Source organism: Coptis chinensis, chromosome 2 (genome assembly GCF_015680905.1).
Source record: "Coptis chinensis isolate HL-2020 chromosome 2, ASM1568090v1, whole genome shotgun sequence".
NCBI lineage: Eukaryota > Viridiplantae > Streptophyta > Magnoliopsida > Ranunculales > Ranunculaceae > Coptis > Coptis chinensis.
The window spans coordinates 2,417,738-2,442,228 of record NC_141457.1 but is presented as its reverse complement, the minus strand read 5'-3'; the positions used below and the strand labels follow the sequence as shown (position 1 = coordinate 2,442,228).

The following is a 24,491-nucleotide window of genomic DNA, read 5'->3' as shown; positions in this document are numbered from 1 at the left end:
CAATCAGCATGAAGAAAAAGTAAAGGAAAATAACAATGTAGTTCAAGCAATAGCCATCGCAAAAGAGTAATTGAGCTCCCTGCCATTCACTTAGTTACTACACACTTGTGCCCTTGGGGTACAAATGCTTCACTATCCAAAAAAAAAAAGTTGCTACACATTGAGAACATTTATGCCGGTCAAGTGATTTGAGGATTCAATGTAATTCAATTATGGTACCACCAACAACAACTAAACCACAAATGACAATTTAATGCAGAATAAAGTAAAGGCTAAAAATGTTGACAAAATATTGATCGTCTGAAAAGAAAAAGATCATTCTCTATGTTGACATACACAAGTCTCTACAATGAGCTCAAACAGCGGCGATTAAGATCGATTACCATGTCTCCCATTCATTCATAAAGTTATTCCACATTGATTCAGCAATTGAGTTACGTAGCAAATATGCAGTTTGAGCTTGCATCATAGAAGTGCATTGTGCTTCAGGTTGATCATCAAGATCATGCAATTCTTCTAAAGCTTTACTCTGTCCGGCACAGAATAACCAATCATTTTTCTCTTCGCGTCTAATATGATTGTGTTTGACACAAGCAGCTAAGACCAAATCCCTTTGCCATGTACTTTATGCATATCAATGCAAAGCTCCATCACCTAATATCAAGCAAAAATTCAATAGCGATAAGGATAGAAGCAATACAATACTATCTAAAAGGTAAAAAACAATACAAAAAATCAGTGTACCCGAGGCAGAATAAGAATCATCATCACTATTAGAATTTGTATTAGTTTCATCCTCGTCGTCACATGAAGAAATTTGTGAAGCTTGTTCGCTGCAAGGCAATTAACATAACAAAGAATATGTGAAATGCACTTTTAGGATTAAAAATGAAGAAATAATAAATTGGCATTTCTTACCCATTATTAAGCATTGGACAATTCCTTTTGTCATGAGATACTCCAACCTTATTACATCCATTGCACCGCCTGCCTTTACTTTGCTTGACTCGGTCCAGTATAATTATTTTCCAGATTAGAACTCTTACTTCTAGGAAAAATATTTTTATCACGTGTTACTGCTACACCTGTGCCACAATCAACTAACTTCTTAATCTTTTCAAGTGCACTACATAAAGTATATGTATACAATTTAATTGCTTCTTTACTTCTAAGAGCTTCATCAACTACAACTGTAGACATTTGAATCAGTTCATTCCTCATAAAAAGGTATAATTTATTATCTTTTATCTCCATTCCACCATCATCAATGTCTGTCTCTGATTTTGCAGTTTTACACCATTTCTTTAAAATGGATTGGTCCGGCAATTTATCAAAATCATGCATCTTGTTCAAATATGCCAAAATGTGTCTACAAAGGACCCCCGCACTTTCAAACATTTTGCAACTGCATGAAGCCAAATCCAAATCTTTTTGATAACAAACTTCCCGCACTCTATACTTTTCCACCACTTTCTTCCTCAAGATTTTCCTTTCAACTTTATAAACACAACAATTGTCATTGTCACTAAGAAGCTCAAATCTATAGTTCAAGCTCTCCCACAACTCATCTTGAAATTTAAAAAACAACTCAAGTGTATAAACATCAGCCATATGTACCAAAAAGTTATGGGGCATTTTCAATTTAGGCTTCTCAATCATATCTTTGTTATCAGCCATTAATTCTTCATGGCGTTGGTGTATAATTCCCCTACCAAATTGAATCATAAAATCTACTAAAGAATTTTCCTTGGAAACATACCTCTTATAGAATGAATGAGCATTTTCCGCTCGTTGGCTACTTGACATACCAGCAGAGAAAATATGATTCACATATGCAGGCACCTACTGTGAATGGATATCGTACATTAACTGTAGCCATTTGTTTTCATGTAAACCACTCCTTTGAACAAGATCATTCCATTTGGAGTCAAACTCGTCTTTCGTTTCACATCTCCATATGCAACTTGAAAACTCACCATAGTACTCAGTATACTTAACTATATCTAATCTCTCGGAAAATTTCGTTAATATGTGCCAACTGCAGTACTTGTGACAGAGTACCCAAATCTTTAGTATGCCAAAAGAAATAAAAATAAAATAAAAGAAAAGAAAAAATTACAATACCTGTGATAAGTAGTTGAAAGAACTTGAGAAATAGCTTTTGTCATTGCTGGATCCTGATATGTTATAATCATCTTCGGCGCGTCGCTTGGCATAGTTTCTAAAAATTGGTCGAATAACCAACAAAACGACACTACGGTCTCATCACATAAAAAAGCACAAGCAAATAAAATAGTTTGGCCATGATTATTAACTCCAAATAATGGTGCAAAAATCAATCAATATCGATTGGTCTTATAGGTAGTATAAAAAATAACCACATCTCCAAAAAACTTGTATGCTCGCCTAGAGGTTGCATCTATCAAAAAACAACGAGTAATTCTTTGTCCAGCATCTGCCTCAATTTTAAAAGTGAAAGAAGGATTCTTTCCTTGTTCCAATTTTAAATACTCGTGAAACATATCTCCATCGTGGCCCTTCATCTCATTACGCTTGTTCCTTTTCTGGTTATATAAATCCTTCTGTATAAAACCAATGTTTTCTATCCCACCTGACTGCACTCCAAGTAAGCTAAATTGTTGATGCTGTGGTATATTAACCATGCTAAGTTGTTGCGTTAAACATTTTTGGGCATTAGAAAAGCCACAGTGAGATCTCATAAAGTGTACTCTACTCGGAGTTGACAATGAGTGAGTATGCCCCTCAACGAACATACTAACTACAAATGTATTGGATTTTGTCTTCGTCACTGCTACTTTTGCTTTACAATCTTCTTTTATATTACCCCCAACGCCTTTTTTGCCCAACATCTGCTACTAGTAAACTTTTTCCTTGTTTATAACAAACATATTCCTTTCTTACTGTTACACCATCCTTCTTCTGTTGAGTCCAACTATGTATACTAAATCCAGCTATTTTTACATATGCATTGTAAAAGTTGTAAACGTCTGATTCTTGAGGAGTATAGATCTCACAATTTTCAGCACCTAAGCTCCCACTCTCTGCATCGAGTTCCGGATTCTCCATCACTATAACCTAACACATAAGAAAAAATTAAACTTATTACCAAAAAACACTATATAGTAATAATTAATTATTTATTTTAGTATAGTAATAATTAATTTTCACTTCCAATCGCTGGGTTTTGAACTATATATTATATTTCTTTGAACTATCCACAACACAAACGCTTCAACTCCAAACTAGCACTCCCTTCAAACCAAAATAGTTAAAACCAATGGAATATTAAACTAAAACAAGTCATACAACAAATAGAAATACCTTACATTCCATTGGATTTTCATTTTTTGAGAAAGACTATAGGCAAAATATTCTAGTGCCACTTCAATATAATATTGTTAATGAGGCATAAGTAGTAACTCATACCTTTAAATAGTAAAGAAAAACTTTCTCCTAGAAAAAGTAATGGAGAGAGATATGAATGGGTTTTTTTTTTGTTGGAAGAGAGAGAAACTAGGGAGAACCGTGAGAGAGAAAAGTTGGAGGGGAAGAAAGTCACGAAATGGGAGAGAGAAAATAGGGAGGGAAAGAGAGAAAGAGAGATACGAGTGGGGTTTTTTAGTTTTAGGATTGACTAAATCTCGTGGGATATCTTGTGAGGTTTACTCCGTTAGTTATTACCTTAAGTACCTACGTTTAAGAGTGAGATATATATATATATATATATATATATATATATATATATATATATATATATATATATATATATATATATATATTGTGGGAGAAGTCAGAGAAGGCACGGACGCGCTTATGTTGCACATGATGAAGGCGCGGGCGCACCCTAGTCGGTTTTGACAGAGGTTCGATAGATTCGTATGTTTTCTATAAAGGAAAGTCTCCATTCCTTTTAGAAACTAGAGATATGAGTGTGCACTCATGTTGTGCTATATATAACCCTCTGTAACACAAACCTAAATTAATCAAGCAATAAACCTTTCTTCTCCCGTGGACGTAGCCTGCCGCATTGGCACCGAACCACTATAAATTCTTGTATTTTGTCTCTTTGATTGGTTGTTTAATTCTACATAGTATCCGAGCGGAGTGGTTAATCTCTCCTCTAAATTAACCTAAATAAACACAAAATACTATGACATCCAAAACCAAACCCAAAGCCTGCTGTAACAACAGAGACTGATTCTAATCCCGGTTGGAAGCTGTCATCAATTATTTTGAATGAAACAAACTATATACCTTGCTCTAGGGCTGTTTCGTTATCTCTGGGTGGCAAGAGAAAATTAGGGTTCATTAATGGTACAAAGGTGTGTCTTGCCATTGATGATGCCAAATATGAGAATTGAGTTTCCAATGATCAGCTTGTTCGATCTTGGTTGCTCAATTCGATGGAGTCATATATTGCTGGAATTTTTACTTTCTCTGATTCTGTAAAGGAGATGTGGGATTCAATTGAAGATTTATACGAAAACCAAAACAATTCTGCCCGTGTTTTTGAACTTCAACTCGCAATCGGTGCTTTGCAACAAGGTGAGAAGACTTTTACAGAACATTTTGGAAATCTGAAGAAATTGTGCGATGAGTTAAACATATATCGTCCACACACCACAGATGCTAAGGCTCTTTTGAAACGGGCTGAAGAGGATAAAATCTTCACAGTATTTCGTAGTCTTAAACCATAATATGAAAATCTGGAAAGCAATATTCTAATAGAAAGCACTCTTCCATCACTTGCTGCTGTTTGTGCAACTATTCAGAGAGAGGAAACAAGGAAGAAAACCATAAAATCCGAGGTGAAGTCCTCAATCTCTGAATCTACTATATTACTTGCAGAAAATGATTTTCGAAAGAAGTCACAGGGATTTGAAAAAGGTAAAGGAAAAAGGGAACCATCTCACTGTGATCATTGTGGAAAGAACTGGCACACCAAGGACCATTGTTGGGAATTATATCCACATCTTAAAAAGGAAAAGGAACTGTCCAAGAAAGAGCATGCCGCAGTAGCCGAGACATCAATGTCCAACTCAGATATTAGTCATCAGTTGAGTCAAATTCTCTAACAACTCACTAAGTCTTGATGCTATCTAGCAAAGGTCAGTATGTCTCAACTCATGTGTCAGGTAATTTACATGCCTATTTTACTATGCCAGAAAATAGTAACTCATGGATAATTGATTCGGGGGTTACTGATCATATGGCTAATTGCCCTGCCTCTGTCCATAATTTTGTGTCCAAAACCGAAAAACATAATATTTCCATAGCCAATGGCTCCACCGTTCCCATTCTAGATAGTGGTTAAGTGAATTTTTTTAATCAAAGTCTCAAGAGTGATGCTCTAGTTATTCCTTCCTTCCCCGTCCAACTTCTATCTGTTGGCAAACTTACAAATTCTTTAAATTGTGATGTCATTTTTTCTCCTAACTTTGTCGTCTTTCAGGATCGAAAGTTGAAGAGGACGATTGGTGAAGGAATTTATTCCAATGGACTATATTTGTTGAAGTCACATAAGAAAGCGTATCAAGCTAGTGGTTTACTTGAGAGTCGCATTTTGCATAAAAGACTTGGGCATCCATCTAGGCATGTCCTGTCAAATTTGTTTCCGCATGTTTCTATAAACTCTGATGATGTTTGTGATGTTTGTCAATTTTCTAAACAAACTCGTTTACCTTTTCCAAACTCGCATTCTATGTCTAATAATTTGTTTGAGTTAATTCACTTTGATTTATGGCGATCTGCTCCCGTTAATTCTTATGATAGCTATAAGTATTTTATGTTGTTTATTGATGATAAATCTCGTGCTACATGGTTATATTTGTTGAAATCAAAGACTGAGGTTGTGAATGTTTTCAAAGATTTTCATAATATGGTTACTATCAGTTTGGTGGAAAAATCAAGATGTTCAGATCAGACAATGGCACTGAGTTTTGCAAAGGTCTGTTACCTGAGTACCATCGTAGCCAGGGGATAATTCATCAAACTAGCTGTGTTGGCACACCTCACTAGAATGACGTGGCTGAAAGAAAAAATAGACACCTTTTGGAGACCACTCGTGCTCTTATGTTGGGCATGAATGTTCCTAAGAAATACTGGTCTCATGGCGTCTTAACTGCTGCTTATTTGATTAATCGTTTTCCTAGTCGGGTTCTTGCTTTTAAATCCCCATTGGAAGTGCTCAAATCTAGGCCGTTAGATCTCTCTCATTTGCGAGTTATTGGGTGTGTTTGTTATGTACATCTGCAAGCTCTTCATTGAGATAAATTCGATGCTCGGGCTACTCGATGTATTTTTGTTGGTTATTCTACCACACAGAAAGACTACATATGTTACAATCCGGCGACAAGAAAACTGGTTGTCTCTCGTGATGTACGATTTGTGGAATCTGAAGCTTTCTTTCAAGATCCAGCTGTGCCTGGGAATCAGTCCCAGGGGGAGTGTTTGGCAGATTTGGCACCTCTCCCAGCAGTTGGTGAAGGCATGGTTCCTGTCCCAGCGGTTGGCAAAGGTATAGTTCCTGCCGCTGAAGTTATTGAAACACATGAAGTTGTGGGTTCTACTAAAGAAAGGGTGCGGGCGCGTTCCCATACTGAGCAACTAAAGGGCACGCACGCTCTAGTGCCTAACGATTTTCTAGTAACAGAGGTGCGGGCGCGCTCCCAGAATGAGCAAACTGAGGCGTGGGTGCGCTCTAGTGCTCCTCCAGTTTCTCGACAATCTGAACGAGAGAGACGACCTCCAGTAACTCTCAATGATTACTATAAATCTGATAGAGAACTGCATCCTCCAGTGACTCACATGAACTTTTATTCTTTACATGATGTTTCATATCCTCTACAGGAGTATATAACGTATGCCAATATCACTTCATCTCATCATGCTTTCTTAAGTACAGTCGATGACGTGCAAGAACCCAAGAACTTTAGAGAATCTAACTCTTATCCAGTATGGAGAAAGGCGATGCAAGAAGAACTTCGTGCTCTAGACGAGAATAAAACTTGAGAGATTGTTATGCTACCGTACGGAAAGAAAACTGTTGATTATCAGTGGGTGTTCAGAAACAAGTTCAACAGTGATGGTTCCTTAGAGAGGTTTAAAGCTCGACTTGTTGCAAAAGGATTCACCCAAACTTATGGTCAGGACTACAAGGAGACTTTTGCACCAGTTGCAAAGATGAACACGTTTATAGTTCTTGTATCTCTAGCTGTAAATCAAGACTGGAAATTATTTCAGATGGATGTTAAAAATGCATTCTTACACAGAGATCTTAAAGAAAAAGTGTATATGAGCATCCCACCTGGACATCCGAAGAAGACTAAGGTTGGATTAGTATGCAAGTTAAAAAAGGCTATCTATGGACTTAAACAATCTGCACGAGCGTGGTATGCCAAGCTTAGTTCTGTTCTAGCTATGATTAGCCTTAAGCGAAATGATGATGATCCTTTCTTATTTGTTAAATCTAGCAGATCAAGCTTGGTTGTTGTTCTTATTTATGTTGATGACATAGTTATCACAGGTAATGACCATATCAAAATCTCTAAGCTCAAGGATTTAATGCACAAGAAATTTGCCATAAAGGATCTGGGTATTATGAAGTACTTTCTTGGGATCGAAATTGCTTATTCAAAAAGAGGCATATTTCTTAATCAAAGAAAGTATGTGTTGGATCTTTTGAGTGAAGCAGGTAAGCTGGGGGTAAAACCATCTAATTCTCCAACTGACAGTGGAGCCAAGTTGGACAACACCGGTGGTCTTCTTACTGACATTGGTCAGTATCAGCGATTAGTTGGTAAACTGATATATTTAACTATTACCCGACTAGATATTTCTTATGCAGTAAGCTTGGTTAGTCATTTTATGCATGCTCCAAGGACTGCACATATGAATGCAGTTTCTAGAATACTGCAGTATCAGAAAGGGTCACCAGGCAGAGGTATTTGGATGCGGAAAAATGGGCATACATCTATTATTACTTATACAGATGCTGATTGGGCAGGATGTCTAGTTGATCGGCGGTCTACTTCCAGTTATTGTACCTTTGTGGGAGGTAATTTAGTCACTTGGAAGAGTAAGAAACAGAATGTAGTGGCTCGTTCTAGTGCAAAAGCTGAGTATAGGGCTATGACTTCCAGCACCAGTGAAATCATATGGCTTCGCTCTCTTCTGAAGGATTTGTGTTTTGGTTTGCATCTACCAACTACACTTTACTGTGATAATCAAGCTACTATGCACATTGTTGCAAATCCAATGTTTCATGAGAGAACTAAGCATATTGAAGTTGACTGTCATTTTGTGCGTGAAAAAGTACAGTCTAACATTGTCACTACCTCCTTTGTTCGAAGTGACCAACAGCTTGCAGACATTTTTACCAAGGAACTTCAAGCTTCCAAGTTCCATGATATTCTCTCCAAGTTGGGCTCGCTGGATATCTTCACACCAACTTGAGGGGGAGTGTGGGAGAAGTCAGAGAAGGCGCATGAGCGCTTATGTTGCAGATGATGAAGGCGCGGGCGCGCCCTAGTCGGTTTTGACAGAGGTTCGATAGATTCGTATGTTTTATATAAAGGAAAGTCTCCACTCCTTTTAGAAACTAGAGATACGAGTGTGCACTCATGTTGTGCTATATATAACCCTCTGTAACACAAAACCTAAATTAATCAAGCAATAAACCTTTCTTCTCCTGTGGACGTAGGCTACCGCATTGGCACCGAACCACTATAATATCTTGTGTTTTGTCTCTTTGATTGGTTGTTTAATTATATATATATATATACACCAACTCCCACTCCCAACCCACTCCAAATCGTGACCACTCCCATCTCTCGATCTATATATATATATATATATATATATATATATATATATATATATATATATATATATATATATAAAGGATACACCAACTCCCACTCCCAACCCACTCCAAATCGTGACCACTCCCATCTCTCGATCTGGACGGTTGCAATTAAAACAAAAAAAATAGATTGGGAGGGTAAAATAGTCATTAAACCAAAACCCTTAAACCCTTCGTTTGGTTTAAAACCAAATAATTCATCTCTTCTCCACAGCAAACCTTCTGCTCTCTCAACTCTCTCCAAATTTAGATCGACTTCTCAAATAGACTTCAAGCTTAGAGACTTCTCAAATCATTTAGAGACTTCCGATCTTCTCAAATGATTTTCTACTTCTCAAATAGATTTCAAACTTCACTTTGTTCTTCAGGCAAGTCAAAAACTTTCATTTTTTTCTCCATTACTTAAGCATTGTTAAGCAACTTCTAAGTATTAGGTGTGAAATTTGTTTGTTGTTTGTTTTTTGTCTTATTTTTTGTTTTAATTTAGTATGAAGGTATCGAAAACAATTATAAAGTTACACTAAGCTACTTGATATCCATGCATGTTTTTATCTATGTTGAAATTGTGATGATTACACTATCTACTTTGAATTTGGTTCAGTGTATGTGTGCATTGTCATAACCTGATTTTCGTTGGTGGTTGTATTGCATTGTCATGACCAAGTTTGTAAATGAAAAATGAGGTTTCCTTGTGTTATATAGTCAGTTCCTTTTGCCAATGATGATAAATCCTATTTTTGGTTTTGAGTTGATTAGTAGTTGTGTTGCAACAAATTGATTGCATTGTATCATTTCCACTATAATACTCTATTAATTGTAGCAATCTTTTGGCGAAATGGGATTATTGATGCATTGTAGAAAAAGAAGTAGAAGTAGTTTTGAAGAGTCATAACCTGTCTGTGCATGAAGAATAGTATGTCATTTAAGATCTTTTGTAGTTCTACCACTTTTGTTATTAGTTCTAATGACAGGTTTAGATGGTTTTGCAAGTAAATAGTAGTAACATGCACATGCAGCACAACCATAAATAATAACATGTTTTATAATCATAGTCACAAAGACTCGATAGATATTAAGACCCTAATTAAAAAGGTTATTTAAAATCTTTGGTTTTTAGTGGACAAGAGCAGATAGCCAGAGACTGATCATCATGCCTCATGAGATTGCAAACTCTTTCTCTCCATAGCTCAGTACCAATTACCAATATGGAAAAGCAGTAAAAATAGAAAAAATAAAAGACACTTGCTGACCATTATTGTCTGAGAGAATTGTGAATTCCATTGAGTTTCCATTACTTGATCGAACAATCCAAAATTCAGTTATTTCAACTACATCACTTAACCATTGTTATCCCTCCCCATTTTTTTTTATCCATTTAGTTGATTAGTAGTTGCTAGGTTTCTTGTTGTCGCAAATTGATTGTATTATATTGGATCATATTCATTGTATCAATTGTATTAATTGCAACAATTTTTTGGCAAAATGAGATTATTGATGCATTGTAGTTTTGGTTTTTAAATTAGATTGTACGACTCTCTCTAATTGGTTATGTTTCGTTTTTGTTTTGTCGATGAAACTTGTTTGTCATATTATTAAATTGGAGTTTTTGGTTATTAATATTTGTTTATTACTATTTTTTGTAGTAATAATGGGTCCGTGATCAAAGAATGTGAAGAGTGTAGCGAAAACCATCTACACAGATGCTAAGAAATTACTTAGTGGCGGCAGTAGTAGTTCGGGTCGCGGTGACCCGCCTGAGAAAAAAAGATGAAGGGGAACGTCAGCATCCGCCCGTAGAGGGGATCGACAAGCTGCCCATCCGAGTAATATAGTAGGTGTAGGTGATTTAGAGGTAGTAGAGAAAAATAAAAGAAGAAAGGGGAAAGAAATAAGGGCTCTTATTGTAGATGAAGATTTAGATTTAGATTTTTATATGAATTTTGAATTTGAAATTATGTATATAAATTTTGAATTTGAAATTATGTATATAAATTTGAATATGAAAATGTTGCGTTTGAATTTCACTTTGAATTTGAATATGAATATGAATTTTAACGTGAATTTGAGTTTGAATAGTCTAATCCTAAACAATTATGAGACCGACCAACAATGACCACAGATGAACTTCGACATATAAAAATAAATTTAAGTGGCCATTCCAAGTCTAAACATCGAGACTTTGCAAATAATCTATTACTATCATGTGATCTTGACTAAAACATTAGGGGTTCAGTATAATGTTTCATAACTATACATTAGATAGCTTTTAGGCACGCACAAGTACAATCACATGAAGCTTTATACGTTTGATTCAGGAAGCTTTAATCAGGAGGGACCTTACATACTACGGCTAGCTATTGACAATTTGACAACACAAATACATTTTTTGGTACATTAACTCACAAATGTGAACGAGAATACCGAGAACTGTGCAAATCACAAAAAAAAAAAAACACGTTAATTCTTAATATGCACCTTCTAGCTCATCCTTAGTACACGCCTCCCTAGAATATATTTTGGGTTTTCAAAGTTAGCATGTCAGAGTGAAGTCAAATTCTTTTTAGTGTCAAATAATCAGACTGAAAGTCTGTATAAGATATCACTCAGGGATCCTGGTACAAACCCCATCTTAAAAAAATTGCTCAATGTCTGACACCTCCATACAGATGGGGAATAACAAAATGAGAGTTAGCAATTTAGAATATGCGCATAATATTATAGCCTGTATAATCTAATAATACATTGTAAATCCCTTCACTATAACTATAGGGGTGATAAACTTATGGAAGCATGCATCTTTGATTGTTAAACCCATAGAAACTTATGGAAGCATGCATCTTTGATTGTTAAACCCATAAATGCAATTCGTATAGCGATGTAATTCCTAGCCCAACAACAAGACCCATTCCCTATTCATCATTTATTGTACAAAGAAGGAAAACCTATACTTTCTTTTTACAAAGTGAATATGCATTCATAAACCATGACGCGTTACTACATTTGTACTGCAATTCAATTATTATTTTCTAGTCCCAAATATTGCACCACAGTTAAACTCCAATTCTCGTCACTACTGTCATGCTAGTTATAAGCCTTACACGACAAAACAAAGAAAAAATTAGCAGTGAAATAGTTATACCTTCATAAGGAAACTGAGCTGGCCCCAAAATCATGACATTAAAATACCGCATATTTTCTTTATGAGCTATAAATTTCAAAAAGAGTCGTGCTACGGGGACAGCTACTGGCTATTACCTAAGTGACAGACCAATGACAAATCTCCACGTAGATGTTGTGAAACTGGATATTGGGTTATTTAAAGAATGATGAAAAGGGCGAGAATGTAAAATAAAAAAGAAAAAGAAAAACGTGAATTATGGAAAAATAAAAAATTAAGGGGAATCGTAACAAACAAAATAAAAGCACGGGATTCTGCATCACTTCCCGCTGTCCTTCGGCGTTCCTTATTCTTCCAACCATTTTCTTAATCAACTAAAACAGCGGCCTCACATCTTACTCTTCATTCCTTCTCTAAATAACCAAATTTCAAGATTTAGATATGGAAGATGTAGAAGGTGAAGACTGTGAAGTTCTGCATTCTACTCTCGGCAGCAAAAATAATATAAGCAATGTGGAACTAAAACCAACACTTGGTATGAAATTTTCAAGCTTTGAAGATGCTAAAGACTTTTATATTCGCCACGCTATGCAAAAGCGGTTTGGTACAAAAATCAAGAATTTGTATAACAAGAAAAATACTAATCAAAATCAATTCACGCAGTTCTCGTGTTCTAAACATATCGTGATATTTATATATCTTTCTCTAAAATCTGGATTGATATCCCCAAATATCGCAATATATCGGGATATTTTGTACTATGGCTGTGATAATGGATATAAAGATTATGGGACTCCACTAATTTGAAATATAAAAACAACTCCTGGGCTTCGAATTTCTTCTGTTTTTTATTTTCAAATTTCTTCTGTTGGATTCAAAGGTAGGCACTATTCAGGTTTCATACTTACTGTTTGTTTTTTTGTTTTGTTTTGTTTTGTTTTGTTTTTTTTTTTTTTTTTTTTGTTTTTTTTTTTTTTTTTTTTTTTTTTTTTTTTTTTGTGTTGCATCACTACTTTATTTTTTCCGACGAGCAACTAATATATTTGTCGAAATCTTCATCACGGACAATGTACTCATGTCCTTGGAGTTTTACAGGATAAATATTTTTCAGAATTCGAAAGTGTATTAGAGAACAATATATTGCCGATCAATGGGTGTGGATATGGAGGTTTCATCAGGAACTCAGGCCACACTCAATGCTCTGACAACTCTAGCAATTAGTCAGTTGTGTTCTAGGATTTGCAAGCATTAGCTAAATGACTGCAACAAGTATTCGCTATGGGTATACGACATTGTGGTCAAAATTGAGTAGTTAACACCAACAACAGGATAGACAAGCCACACTTGTATTGTACAATTAATAATCCGGTAGCAGAAATATGGTTATACATCAACTAGATTATGCATACTTTCAAAGAGTCCAACCAAGCTGCAGATCATCTCTCTCTCTCTCTCTCTCTCTCTCTCTCTCTCTCTCTATAATAACAATAAAGAAATAAATAATGGTAGATAGACACTCCGACCGGTAGAGGTGTTGATTTATAACTGGTTTAAGGGTAAGCATGCATGTGTTAACGTTACTAGAGTGTTTCCAATGATGGGGTTTGGGAATGAAGATTTATGTGTAGGAGAAGTAGCTAATAGCTAGCGCAACTATAGTAAAAATGGAGAAACACGAAGGACCATGTGTTGCTAACCAATATTGTTTCGTTCCATTTTCCTTTAATACATTTGATTTTTTAGCGTTGGAAGCAGTTTAGTTGTTTAGGAGGGTGCATAAAGTAATGGACAACAATGTGAAGACTGCTGGTTCCAATGAATATGTGTCTAGAAGTAGGATTAGTTTTGCTACTCAGAAAGTTCTTCCAACTCAATTTGTTGCGTGCTTGACCTCTAAAACCTTTGTATGATTTATTTTGAAAATCTAATTAAATATATTCTTTTGTCAAAAAAAAAAAGAAAAAACAACAACAACAACAACAACTTGCGTGCTAAAATATCTAAATAAAAATATTTGTCGACCAATAATCAAGTCCCAAATGTGAGTTTTATTACCTTTATATTACTGTATTACAGCCTTTCTTACGTTTAATGAAAAGACAATTTATAACTTTTATTGCCTTTTTCAGGTTACAGAGAATTTCAGACCACTTATCATAAAAGTTGTGTCTTAGCACCAAAAGGAGCCTTAATCACGCTTATTATGAAGACCAGAAGCTGCTATGAAAAGTGTTGAAAAAGTCAAGTCAAAGGTCTAAGTCAAAGGTCAAAGGTCAAAGGTCAAAGCCCTCAACTCAGAAGACCAGAGATGGAGGCCCTTATCTCAAAAAATGACATTCTCCAAAACCTATCTTGGTCAAGGAGAAATCAAAAAGCAAAAAGAAAAGCAAAAACATAAAGTGAAGTATGAGGTGTCTCAAATATAATGGAGAAGGGCAAATCAGTAAAAGACATAAAGTAGGGGTATATAATCTAAAAGTTAGGGAGAAAGAATGCACCTAGACTTAATCTAGTGTCATGTAGGATTTAATTTCTAGTTATTTATTTTCAAGTCTTTTTACTTTATTGTTCTTAATTTTCTTTTCATTTCAATCTTGTTATTTTGCTTATTTCAATCAATCAATCAATCTTTTTTTTTTCTTTGTTTCAATCTTCATTTCAATACTTCCTTTCAATGTTTTCATGTCATTTAAATCTTCAAACAACTTAAGTTTTCATGTTCTTTATTAGCTAAAAAAACTAAACAAGTTCTAAATTAAGAGTCTACCTTCCTTCTTTTTCAACTCCCACATTCAAACTCTAAACAATCTAGGATGAACCACATTCAAATAAACTTTGAAGATACTCTAAACAATACTACTTCAAATGGCACCGCCGTCATGGATTGAAGGAGCAAGAGTGCTTGGTTGAGTATCTAAGGATGAAGCACCATTCTCACTTTTCCATTTCTATTTTTTTTTTAAAAAAATTTCGTTGTTTTATTTCGTTATTTTTCATTACTAACTTACTTTTTTACAAATCAGGATTCGGGATCAACAAGCTGGAGAGGAGCTGAAGTTGGAGAAGAAAACTGACAAACTTTCACCGAAACTGGACAGGCGACCGCGACCGATTGTTTCTGCGTCTACAAGAAACTAATATGGCAGGTTTATATGTACCAGATCTTAATCTCATGAAAGTTTTAAGTCTAATAGGCAATTCCTAATAAGTATGCAAAAATTAGCCTGATTATTACTAGAAATAGAATCCTCTTATAGTAGATTCGAGGATATAGATAGGTGTTACCTGGAGCGTCCTTGCTATGCGTATAAATATCGTCTTCAACAGCCTTGAAACACGTCTAGTGTTACTTGAACAATTATACGAGTACTAGTCCGGGTACACGATGTGGATTGTTAAGTCCTGTAAAAAGTTTAACTTTATTAGTCCAAGAGTTTTAAGAATTAGGGTAAGGCTTTTTTATTATGGCTTTGTGTTGGGCCTTGATGTTAGGCCTGTAAAACGGATTTCGGTAGTGGGTGGGCTTACTATTTAACTAATATTAATTAATTATTTTTTTTTTATTTTTTTTATTTTTTTTATTTTATTTTTATTTTTTTTGTATCAAACCAACAGCCAGGCCACTTAAGAATTGAGGGAGGTTGTCCGTGTGCGTGCACCTTCCTTAATTAGAGAACCCCAATTCTTTGAGTTTTCTAGACACCGCATAGAATGAAAAAATTAATTTTTAAAATTTTGTAGTTGGTAGCTTACGAGTACTGTACTGTACTCGTGAGATAATATTGCAATTAATATTAAAAACTTAATTTAAGCTAATTAACCTAGGGCACGTGCACGTTTCATAATAGGGTAAATTGGGCGCGGGTTGAACCTATGGTGTTGAATGCGGGGTGCGCTGTAAATCTACGACGCGCGCGCGCTCGTGAGTTAAAACTAGGGTTTGAAATTTTTAGGGTCAGGTCACGGGAGTGCACGGAGTTGGTTTCGCAACTCGTATGCAAACAGACAGTAGCAGAAAAATTTAAAGAAATTACGAACAATGTTTTCAGTGTTTTGCTTGGAATAGTAAAAACAGTGTTTTCTAATATAAACATTCGCAATGTAAACGAACTAGATGGCCAACGGCGCCATTGATAAGAATGAACATTAAATATATTTGATGGCAGTAATGAAGAGATGCTAAATAGTAGATTTATGATGGAAAAACAGTAAATAGAATATTCTCAATATCATAGAAATAATGAAGAGTAGTCGTGTTCGATCCACTCTAGTCGTACGTTACTTGAATGCAAATCTAGATTAGTTAAATGCTTTACTAGTGAAAGTAATATGGTAACAAAACAGTAGATTTGAGATACTAAACAGTGTTTTATAAGATGAGAGAAGATATTAGAGAGGGGAAATTCTACCACACGATTCGATTGACTATTAATTAGTTATCGAATTGCTTGTTTGATCCCTATTGAATACCAAGTCGTCTCGGATCAAGGTTTCACTTGCATAAGAGTTCAGCTCCCCCACAAATCTCTTTGATGGTGGCTCTAAACTCTAGTTCACCGTTATGAGTTCTATCTCTAGAAATTCACAACGATAAACTTGAAGTCCTAGTTAAGAGACAATAAATATTCTAACTACCAATCATCCCCACGTGGCTTTATAAACCCCCTCTAATGGAGGTTTAGCCTTGTGTCATCGGACTCATATTAACTAAATAATTAAATAGAGACATAATGATAAAAACAAGAATTGAAAGTAACTAAAAGCTTTTATTGAAGAACAGTTTAATGGAGGCTACAAGAATAAACTAATTCTAACCCTAAACTAAACTAAAACTAATGAAAGACTAAGGGGTTTGAGAGATAGAAGAGGAGAGCTTAAGTTTAGCCTTAACCCTCTTTATATAGAAGAGGGTTAGGGTTATATTTTCATGCATGGGTAAAAAAGGGAACTTTGGGTCTCTAATGTGAGCCTAAAGTCCATTAGGTTAAGTCTAAAGAGGCCATAGCTGTTGGAAATTACTTCAGTATCTTTTTCATCAACTTTTATAGCTTTGATTAGGACAAAGCCATATTCATTGGAAATCTGATTCTAAGCCAGTCGTTTTGACATAAAGTAGGCCCAATTCCGATACCCGAGTCCAAAGATACGCCCATCTGAAGTTATGATGGATTTTCGTCTTTTTTCTACCCGGATTGACTTTGACTTCCCAGCTTTGATTGGGCTTGAAAAAGGTTTTTCTTCATGATTCTTGGGTTTTAAATATATAACTTCCTCAACAATCATATTGACTCATTTTCCATGAAAAAGTGGTGTCTTTAGTCACCTAATCAACTTCAAATCCTGAAATGCACAAAAACACGAAAACAGTACTAACTCTTATTTATTATAAACATAATTGGCCTAAATAGAATGCTATTAAGGGGTTTAAACTACACTTTTGGAGTGCTTATCACCTACAAAATTCATTGCATGGGTAATGACATGCATTCGCATTAACACTTATTTCTCAATTATGATAAAATGCTCGCCATATGGCTACTTCAAAATTCATTGCCTTGTGGAATTTCAGGTTTCTAGCTTCAGTTAGAAATAAAACCACTAGTTAGTTTTAGCTATTTGACGGTGGAAAAAAAAATAGTAAACAATCTTTACATGTCGCTGATGTTTATTCGGGATAAGGATCTCGTAGCATATGGCTCTACTTGATTAGTGGAACTTACATTCATTCTTGTTTGCTAGCAATTATGTTGTAAGAGTGGGATTCTTTTGATAACATTCATCTGTGTAGATTATCAGTATGTTTGTGTCTTGGTTCTTTTGTTACTATTCTCATGAACTCTCTTACTCTCCTACATTAGCTACTTTGAGTATTTGCAAGATGATGCACATTTAAGATGTACCTTTAATTAATTAGCTAAATGATTATGCAGCTAGAAAGAGACGCTACATCTGAAGCTATTTGTTTCACCTATGTGCATGTGCAAATATAGCGAATTGATCGAAGGCTCGAAATCTGGTGAGATTCTCTTTTTTCTTTAATTATTTGATTTAGTTTTGTAATTTTAGTGTCTATATTCAAACTTTTTTAGGGTAGAAGTCTATATTTAAACTTGTTGATTTCTATGCTATTCTATTCGAGGATATATATTTATTTGTTTTTTAGCTTTAAATGGGTCACTTTAATTTGATGCACCTGTTCCAACCTTCACATTCTTCACACAATATGATCTTATTGGTAATTTGCTAGACAATTTTCATTGTGTTTTATTTGCAATTGCTTGAGGGTTTCTCAGTCTTGCATTGATAGTCTTCCCACACACTATGCTTAAGCACCTACTGATCTTCTTATAACTTGCTTGGAAAGTTGTTTTGTCGACTTTCTTGGTGTTTCTTTAAGTTCTATTTTCTCCCTGCATGCCTCTTTATACTTTGTTGTATTCAAAGGGCTGGGATTGTTTGTGTTTAATAATTAATTGTTTCGTTTAGACCTTTTATTTATGTGGTGAGCAATTGTTTGTGTTTAATAATTAATTATTTCGTTTAGACCTTTTATTTATGTGCGTGGTGACCTGGTTGCTAAGTGGACATGAGTTTAGACTATACATATCTATTAAGAAGCTTTGCACGTCACTACACCAGAACAGTCATTTTCTAACAGACCAAAATTTCTGTTAGTAACGGATATATCCGTTATATAGTGTGTCACGGCTATATTTGTTACTTACGGAAGAAATCGTTAGGAAATATCGAGAATTAAAATTAAATAACCTGGTCACGGTTAGTTTGGCATTGTCTAACGTTTATAACCGTGAGTAATATTTCAAAACAATTGAAATATATCCAAAAAACAAAAAATGAAAAAAGAAAAATTGAAGCAGCCGCTTTTGGTCATGCACGCATCTCTGTTCTTCTCTCCGTCTCTTTTTCTGCTCCACCATTTTTATTCTTTCGCTCCCCCCAGACAAAGGTAAACAATGGTTTCTCATTCTCTCTCTTTCCCACTAACCCCATTTCATTCTCTGTCTCTCTCCCAATTAACTGGAGATTTTCGATTATATTAGTTTAAATCTCAGAAATCCACCACCTTAGTTGAGAGGAAAAGAGAAAAATTTAGGAAGATCTGGAGAAAAAGAACGATCTTTAAAGGAATTATACGTAAGCTAACTGATCTCTCGTTCAGAATCGTACTCTCTATTTCATTCAAATTATTTCCCTCAAATTCTCTGTTAGCAGTTCTAGGGTTTCGACGTTGTAATTCTCTCTCTCTAAAAACAATTAACTAAGCATTCTGTTGTTTCTATTATTCTTTAATGTTTTATACTTCGTTGAGTTAAGGTTATCATTGGCCAGAACTAGCTTCAATTTAATGAGTTTGTTTCTTCATTATTATTTTTTTATTTATTTAATTAGTATATTGGGTGATGCATCTTTCTTATGAAATCTATTTGTTTTGCTAAGGGTTTGTTTCATTTGGGGTGAATTATTAAGTGAGGAGTTGTATTTGGGTTCAGTTGATTGGATTTATAAGAGATGAAAGATTGAAAAATGTTTTATTCTTGTTTTTGTGACTTTGATGTTGTTAACATCTATTGTCTTTATGTATGTTCATCGATCTTATTTTTATCATCGTCCAACTCGAGCTTAGAATGAAATATCGGGTTTCATAGTATTTCGATTAATTAGTACTCGTTTGATCTTGTAGTGTGCGAGTTTGTACTTGTTTGTTTTGTTTAAGTTTGTACTTGTCATTTGTAGATTTTTTTTTTTTCATTAGGAGAAATTTTTTTAATAGGACTAGTTTTTTTTATGTGTTGAAATGCAAACTGTGATGATCGGGTTGATCAAGAGTTTGCTTGAGAACTCAAACTAACTATGATACAAAAATGAAAAAGAGCAGAAAAAGTACATGAAAGTTTAATGGTTCATACTAGATTTTTGCCAAAGTTATGGCTCACACTTTTTAGGTACATCATTAATTGAATGGGCCATTTTTCCTTATGGAACAATAGATCTTTTACGGAAGGATATCCCGGTTAGTATGTTTTTCATTGGAAATATAAATATTTACAATTTACAATATCATTCGTCTTTTAACTAGAAGTGTATAGTAGCCGAGGCCGAAAATAGTCTTTAAAATTAGAAGTGTAAATTTATAATATTAGGCTGCGTTTTTACTCCGTGTATCCATTTCAACTATTGTTGTGTTATCGTGGCGGTTGTACAATTTCTAGCCTTGAGATTAGCAAAGCATATTTACTAGCTAGAGTTGGATCTTGTTCTTCATCCGAGTACTCCCCCATTGCCTTCTATGTGTTCTTTGCATATCTTTTTTTCTGTTTTATCCGTCTCTATTCTGAGAACCATTTGATTGTCTAAATGCTATGGATAATGTCATTAGTGGGTAGCAGGGTTAGGTGGGCTTCGTAGTTCTTTTTGCTCCTTCCTCGTGGCTCGAGGTGATCTCCTCTCACCTCCCCTTTTTGTATAATCTATCGAGTTAAATTAAATTACCAAAAAAAGAGAAGGGCGATCCGAAACCAAGAATGGATCTGAAAATTACTAGGCTTTCCTCCCAAACATGCATCGATTGTCTCTACCACCATCATACGCTTGTCACAAACTGTTTCATCCAATCCTTTTTCGGAAGTTCAAACTGAAAATCGGATGGTTTGGCTTTTGGAATTTTCTAGAGGTTGAACTTGAGAATCCAATAAATATTGATTCTGAAAGTGAATGCTATAAGTCATCATTACCCAATAGTTTTGCTTCTCTTCAGGTCATGTCGGTGCTTCTCTAAGTCCCATGTTGCGATCTAAGTTGGTTCCACTCGGTTGACTCTGCGTTGGAGTTCAATACTTCCGGCGTCTTGGGAGTGGTTATGCGCCACAATCATCGAGGAAGTAGAATGATGTTTGATTCCTTCGACTTGTTTTGAGCGAGAGGAAGTGTACAAGTCCGTGGTTTGGTTGTCCCAACTTTTGTTGGCATTGGGAGTTAAAGCCACCGCTTGAAGAATATTAAACTTGTTTTAGTGATTATTTTTGTAAATTTGTCGGTAGAGTTGGATGTTTTTAAGCTATTGTTAATTTTTGTTTTCCTCTTGAAGGTTCCCATATCCTTGGCAATAAAGGTTTTGTCGGATTCGAGGGACATTGTGGATACATATAAAGCCACCTCCTTCCGACCCGGTTTGTGGTTTGGATTCACATCAATGCCTCGAGATAGACTTCAACCTCGAGTCTTCCGTAGGAGACCACAAAATTTCTAGCGCACAAGTAGCTTTGCTCTGGGGAATCGGTTTAAGGTCGGTTCCGCGGATGTTCTCTCTCAATTCTTTAATTTTTCTTTTATCGAATGAGGATATTACGTACTATATTTCTCGATAAATTTACATATATGCAGTATTCATTTTGCCTAGCCGATATAGTTATAATTCAATGTGGTCACTAGAGAGGGTTTGGTAGTTATCCTGGTTCACTATGGGAATGTTATGTAACATTGAGAAGATTTTCTTATGTCACTCTTGCAGGCATCCATCCGTGAAACTTTAGTTCTTCCGAACTGTGAGGGTGTATGCATCCCATGGATGTTAGCGAGAAAAGGATGACTGGGCTCCTCGAAAGATCGCGCCATTTGTGCGGATTAATCAAGAAACCGTGAATGATTCTATATGGGTGTGAAGTATCCATTTGTCAACCTTGTGATGCTACAACCAAACTTGAAGCTAATACATCCAACAAACAAGGCTTTAACCGCCATATAGAGGTCAAAGCGTGAAAACCCGTACCAAGTGTTCAAGTGACTAACTTCGTGAACTATTTTGGGGATTTGGGATGTTTATCCCAAACCGGCTCAACTCCATCATGTTCCAACAGTTCGTCCAAGCCTCTGCAAGAATTGAGAACCCCACTATTGATTCTGAGAACCATATGAGACCAACAATAGCCGATTTGGAAAACCCGGATAATCAATCAGCATCAAGGTCAGTTTCAGTGAGAGAGAAGCAGACACCCATTGGCGACGATGGGAATTCAAAGAGAGTTTTAGGTACATCACATTGAATGGGCCATTTTTCCTTATGGAACAATAGATCTTTTATGGAAGGATATCCTGGTTAGTATGTTTTTCATTGGAAATATAAATATTTACAATTTACAATATCATTACGTCTTTTAACTAGAAGTGTATAGTAGCTGAGGCCGAAAATAGTCTTTAAAATTAGAAGTGTAAATTTATAATATTAGATCTGTTTTTTTACTCCGTGTATCCATTTCAACTATTGTTGTGTTATCTGTGTGGCGGTTTGTACAATTTCTAGCCTTGAGATTAGCAAAGATATTTACTAGCTAGAGTTGGATCTTGTTCTTCATCGAGTACTCCCCAAATCCTTACATTTGATCACAGTTCATAGTTGGTACGAGAATCACATCTGATAGAAATTGTACCATAGGTTCATATGTTTTTTTCCCCGATTGGCAACTTATACAATTGGTGCGTGAAGGGATCCCCTTGTACAGTGCTTCTTAGACAAATCAATTGACTTTCCCATGATCTTAGATCTTTGCAATTTCATTGCATTTTTTCTTTCTTTCTTTCTTTCTTTTTTTAGTTTAAAGGTTGTTGATCATAGACAACCGGTGCTTGCAGGAGTGAAATGGGTGCGGTATATTAGAAAATCCGGTTGAAACAACTAGATCCGGAATAAGCTCATCAATTTGAGAGAGAGATTGATTCTTTTGACAAGGTAGGTATAATCTTTGTTATCAAATTACTTAAAAGCTTTTGGTATTCCTTACCGTTAGAAATTCCTTTCTATTATTTTGATTTTCTTTGGAGCCGAGCGACTAATATATTGGATGTATTTATGTACTTAAGTGCATCTAGAATTGCATGTGGAGTCTTAGCATGCATTTTCCCTCTTGTCTATTTTATCATGGAGTTTTTCTTTTCATTTTTTGAGGTGGATATGTTCTCTGTAAGCTTGAGCTTGAGCTTGAGCTTGTTTCTCTTATTTCTTCAACACCAGAGCTTTGTTTTTTGATAAGTAGGACCCCCGACCACAAAAGAAAAAAGCATAAAAATTTGTCTTGTGGTTATTTCCCTTTTTTCTTTTACATATATCCTTTTCTTTCAGATATGAATTTTAGAATTTTATCTATTCTAAAGTGAATGCATGCTCATGCCAGTATACATTGAGGGGCTTTGACTAGGTAAATGCTTTGACTCACGCCTTAGCATTTAAGAATATATTCTCCACTTAGTGTGATTTCTGCCGTCAGTGAAATTGTAGAGTGGCTTGGTAAATGAGCTGCAAGAGCAATTCTAATAAGCGTGTCGACTGGCTACCTACAAATACCATTTGGAATGTTACTCAAAAAAAAAATTGTTCAAAACAATGGACACAAGAAAACTAGTTCTCATGCGTGTCAAATGCGATAATAGTATGAGATCTCTTATGTTCAGTCCTTTTCTCCCAAATAGTATTTTGAGATTGGTGAAGTTGCTTGTTGGTTAGGAGATTGTTTAAGGCCCCGGAGGCTCTTGAAACGATCCCATCCTTACATCCTATTGGGACTTTCTAGAATCCTCCCCATAGATATGGCTTGAGATTTATTTTATGTTACTGCCGTTGTCATGACATGGAATTATTTTGGGGTTGGGTTTATATCGACTTTGAATTTTTATGTCATGGCTGGGAATCTTTAGAGTACATGACTTGTGTAGTAATTATAAAATAGCTCTTTAGTTTCCAACTATTTTTGTTAGTTATATATATCCCGATTTACCTTGTAATTAATAAAGGCCTTTTTGTAGTTGTGATTAGGTTGCATATGACAACTAAAGTGGAGATGAAGAGATATTTGGAGCAATTAGTGGTCGGTCGAGGGATATGTATACCCTTTATGTTACTAAGAATGTCGTAGGTTCATAAAATGGGATTTGGATTGCTCTGTTATCTTCGGTATGTTGGGTAAGCTTTTTTTTATTAGGTGGCTTACGATTATACTTGCATTGAATTACATGTGTCATATGGATCTAAATGTTTTACTTCATTCCTAAGTATGTGTGAGCCAACTAAAGGGTGAAACTTTATTGCATTTCCAAATGCTTACAAGTATTTGTTGCACTTTTACTTATGTCTTGGCATTCTAGTATATTTGTTACTTTCGTTCTAGGAGACAATGTTATTGTCATTGGTTGATCTTCTTCCCTCCATTTGTGTCCATGTTCTTGTCTCCTCTTTGTGCTAGATATTTGGTTCTTGCAAACATTATAGCGGTATAACAAGAAATCCATTTGACGGGTAGGAGGCAAAGCTGGAAGTTCTTACTAATTAACACGTAAGTTCTTAATTTGCATGTCATATTTTTTTCTTCTTGTTTATATACATTCTATTTTCGTTTTCTTCTAAACCTTAGATAATGTGCAGCAGGTTAATGTGCCCAAGAGAGAATGAATGATGTGCCACAACTGCTTGTCTCCTTAATT

General features: G+C 35.3%; 1 protein-coding gene across 1 annotated transcript; it reads right to left on the bottom strand.

Annotated features, from left to right (window-relative positions):
• Positions 1 to 993: 993 nt before the first annotated feature.
• On the bottom strand, positions 994 to 1,677 carry LOC147514348 (protein FAR1-RELATED SEQUENCE 1-like). The gene has a single exon (XM_086592557.1). It carries the CDS (start codon positions 1,675 to 1,677, stop codon positions 994 to 996), a length of 684 nt encoding a protein of 227 aa, XP_086448683.1.
• Between the last annotated feature and the right edge of the window lie 22,814 nt (positions 1,678 to 24,491).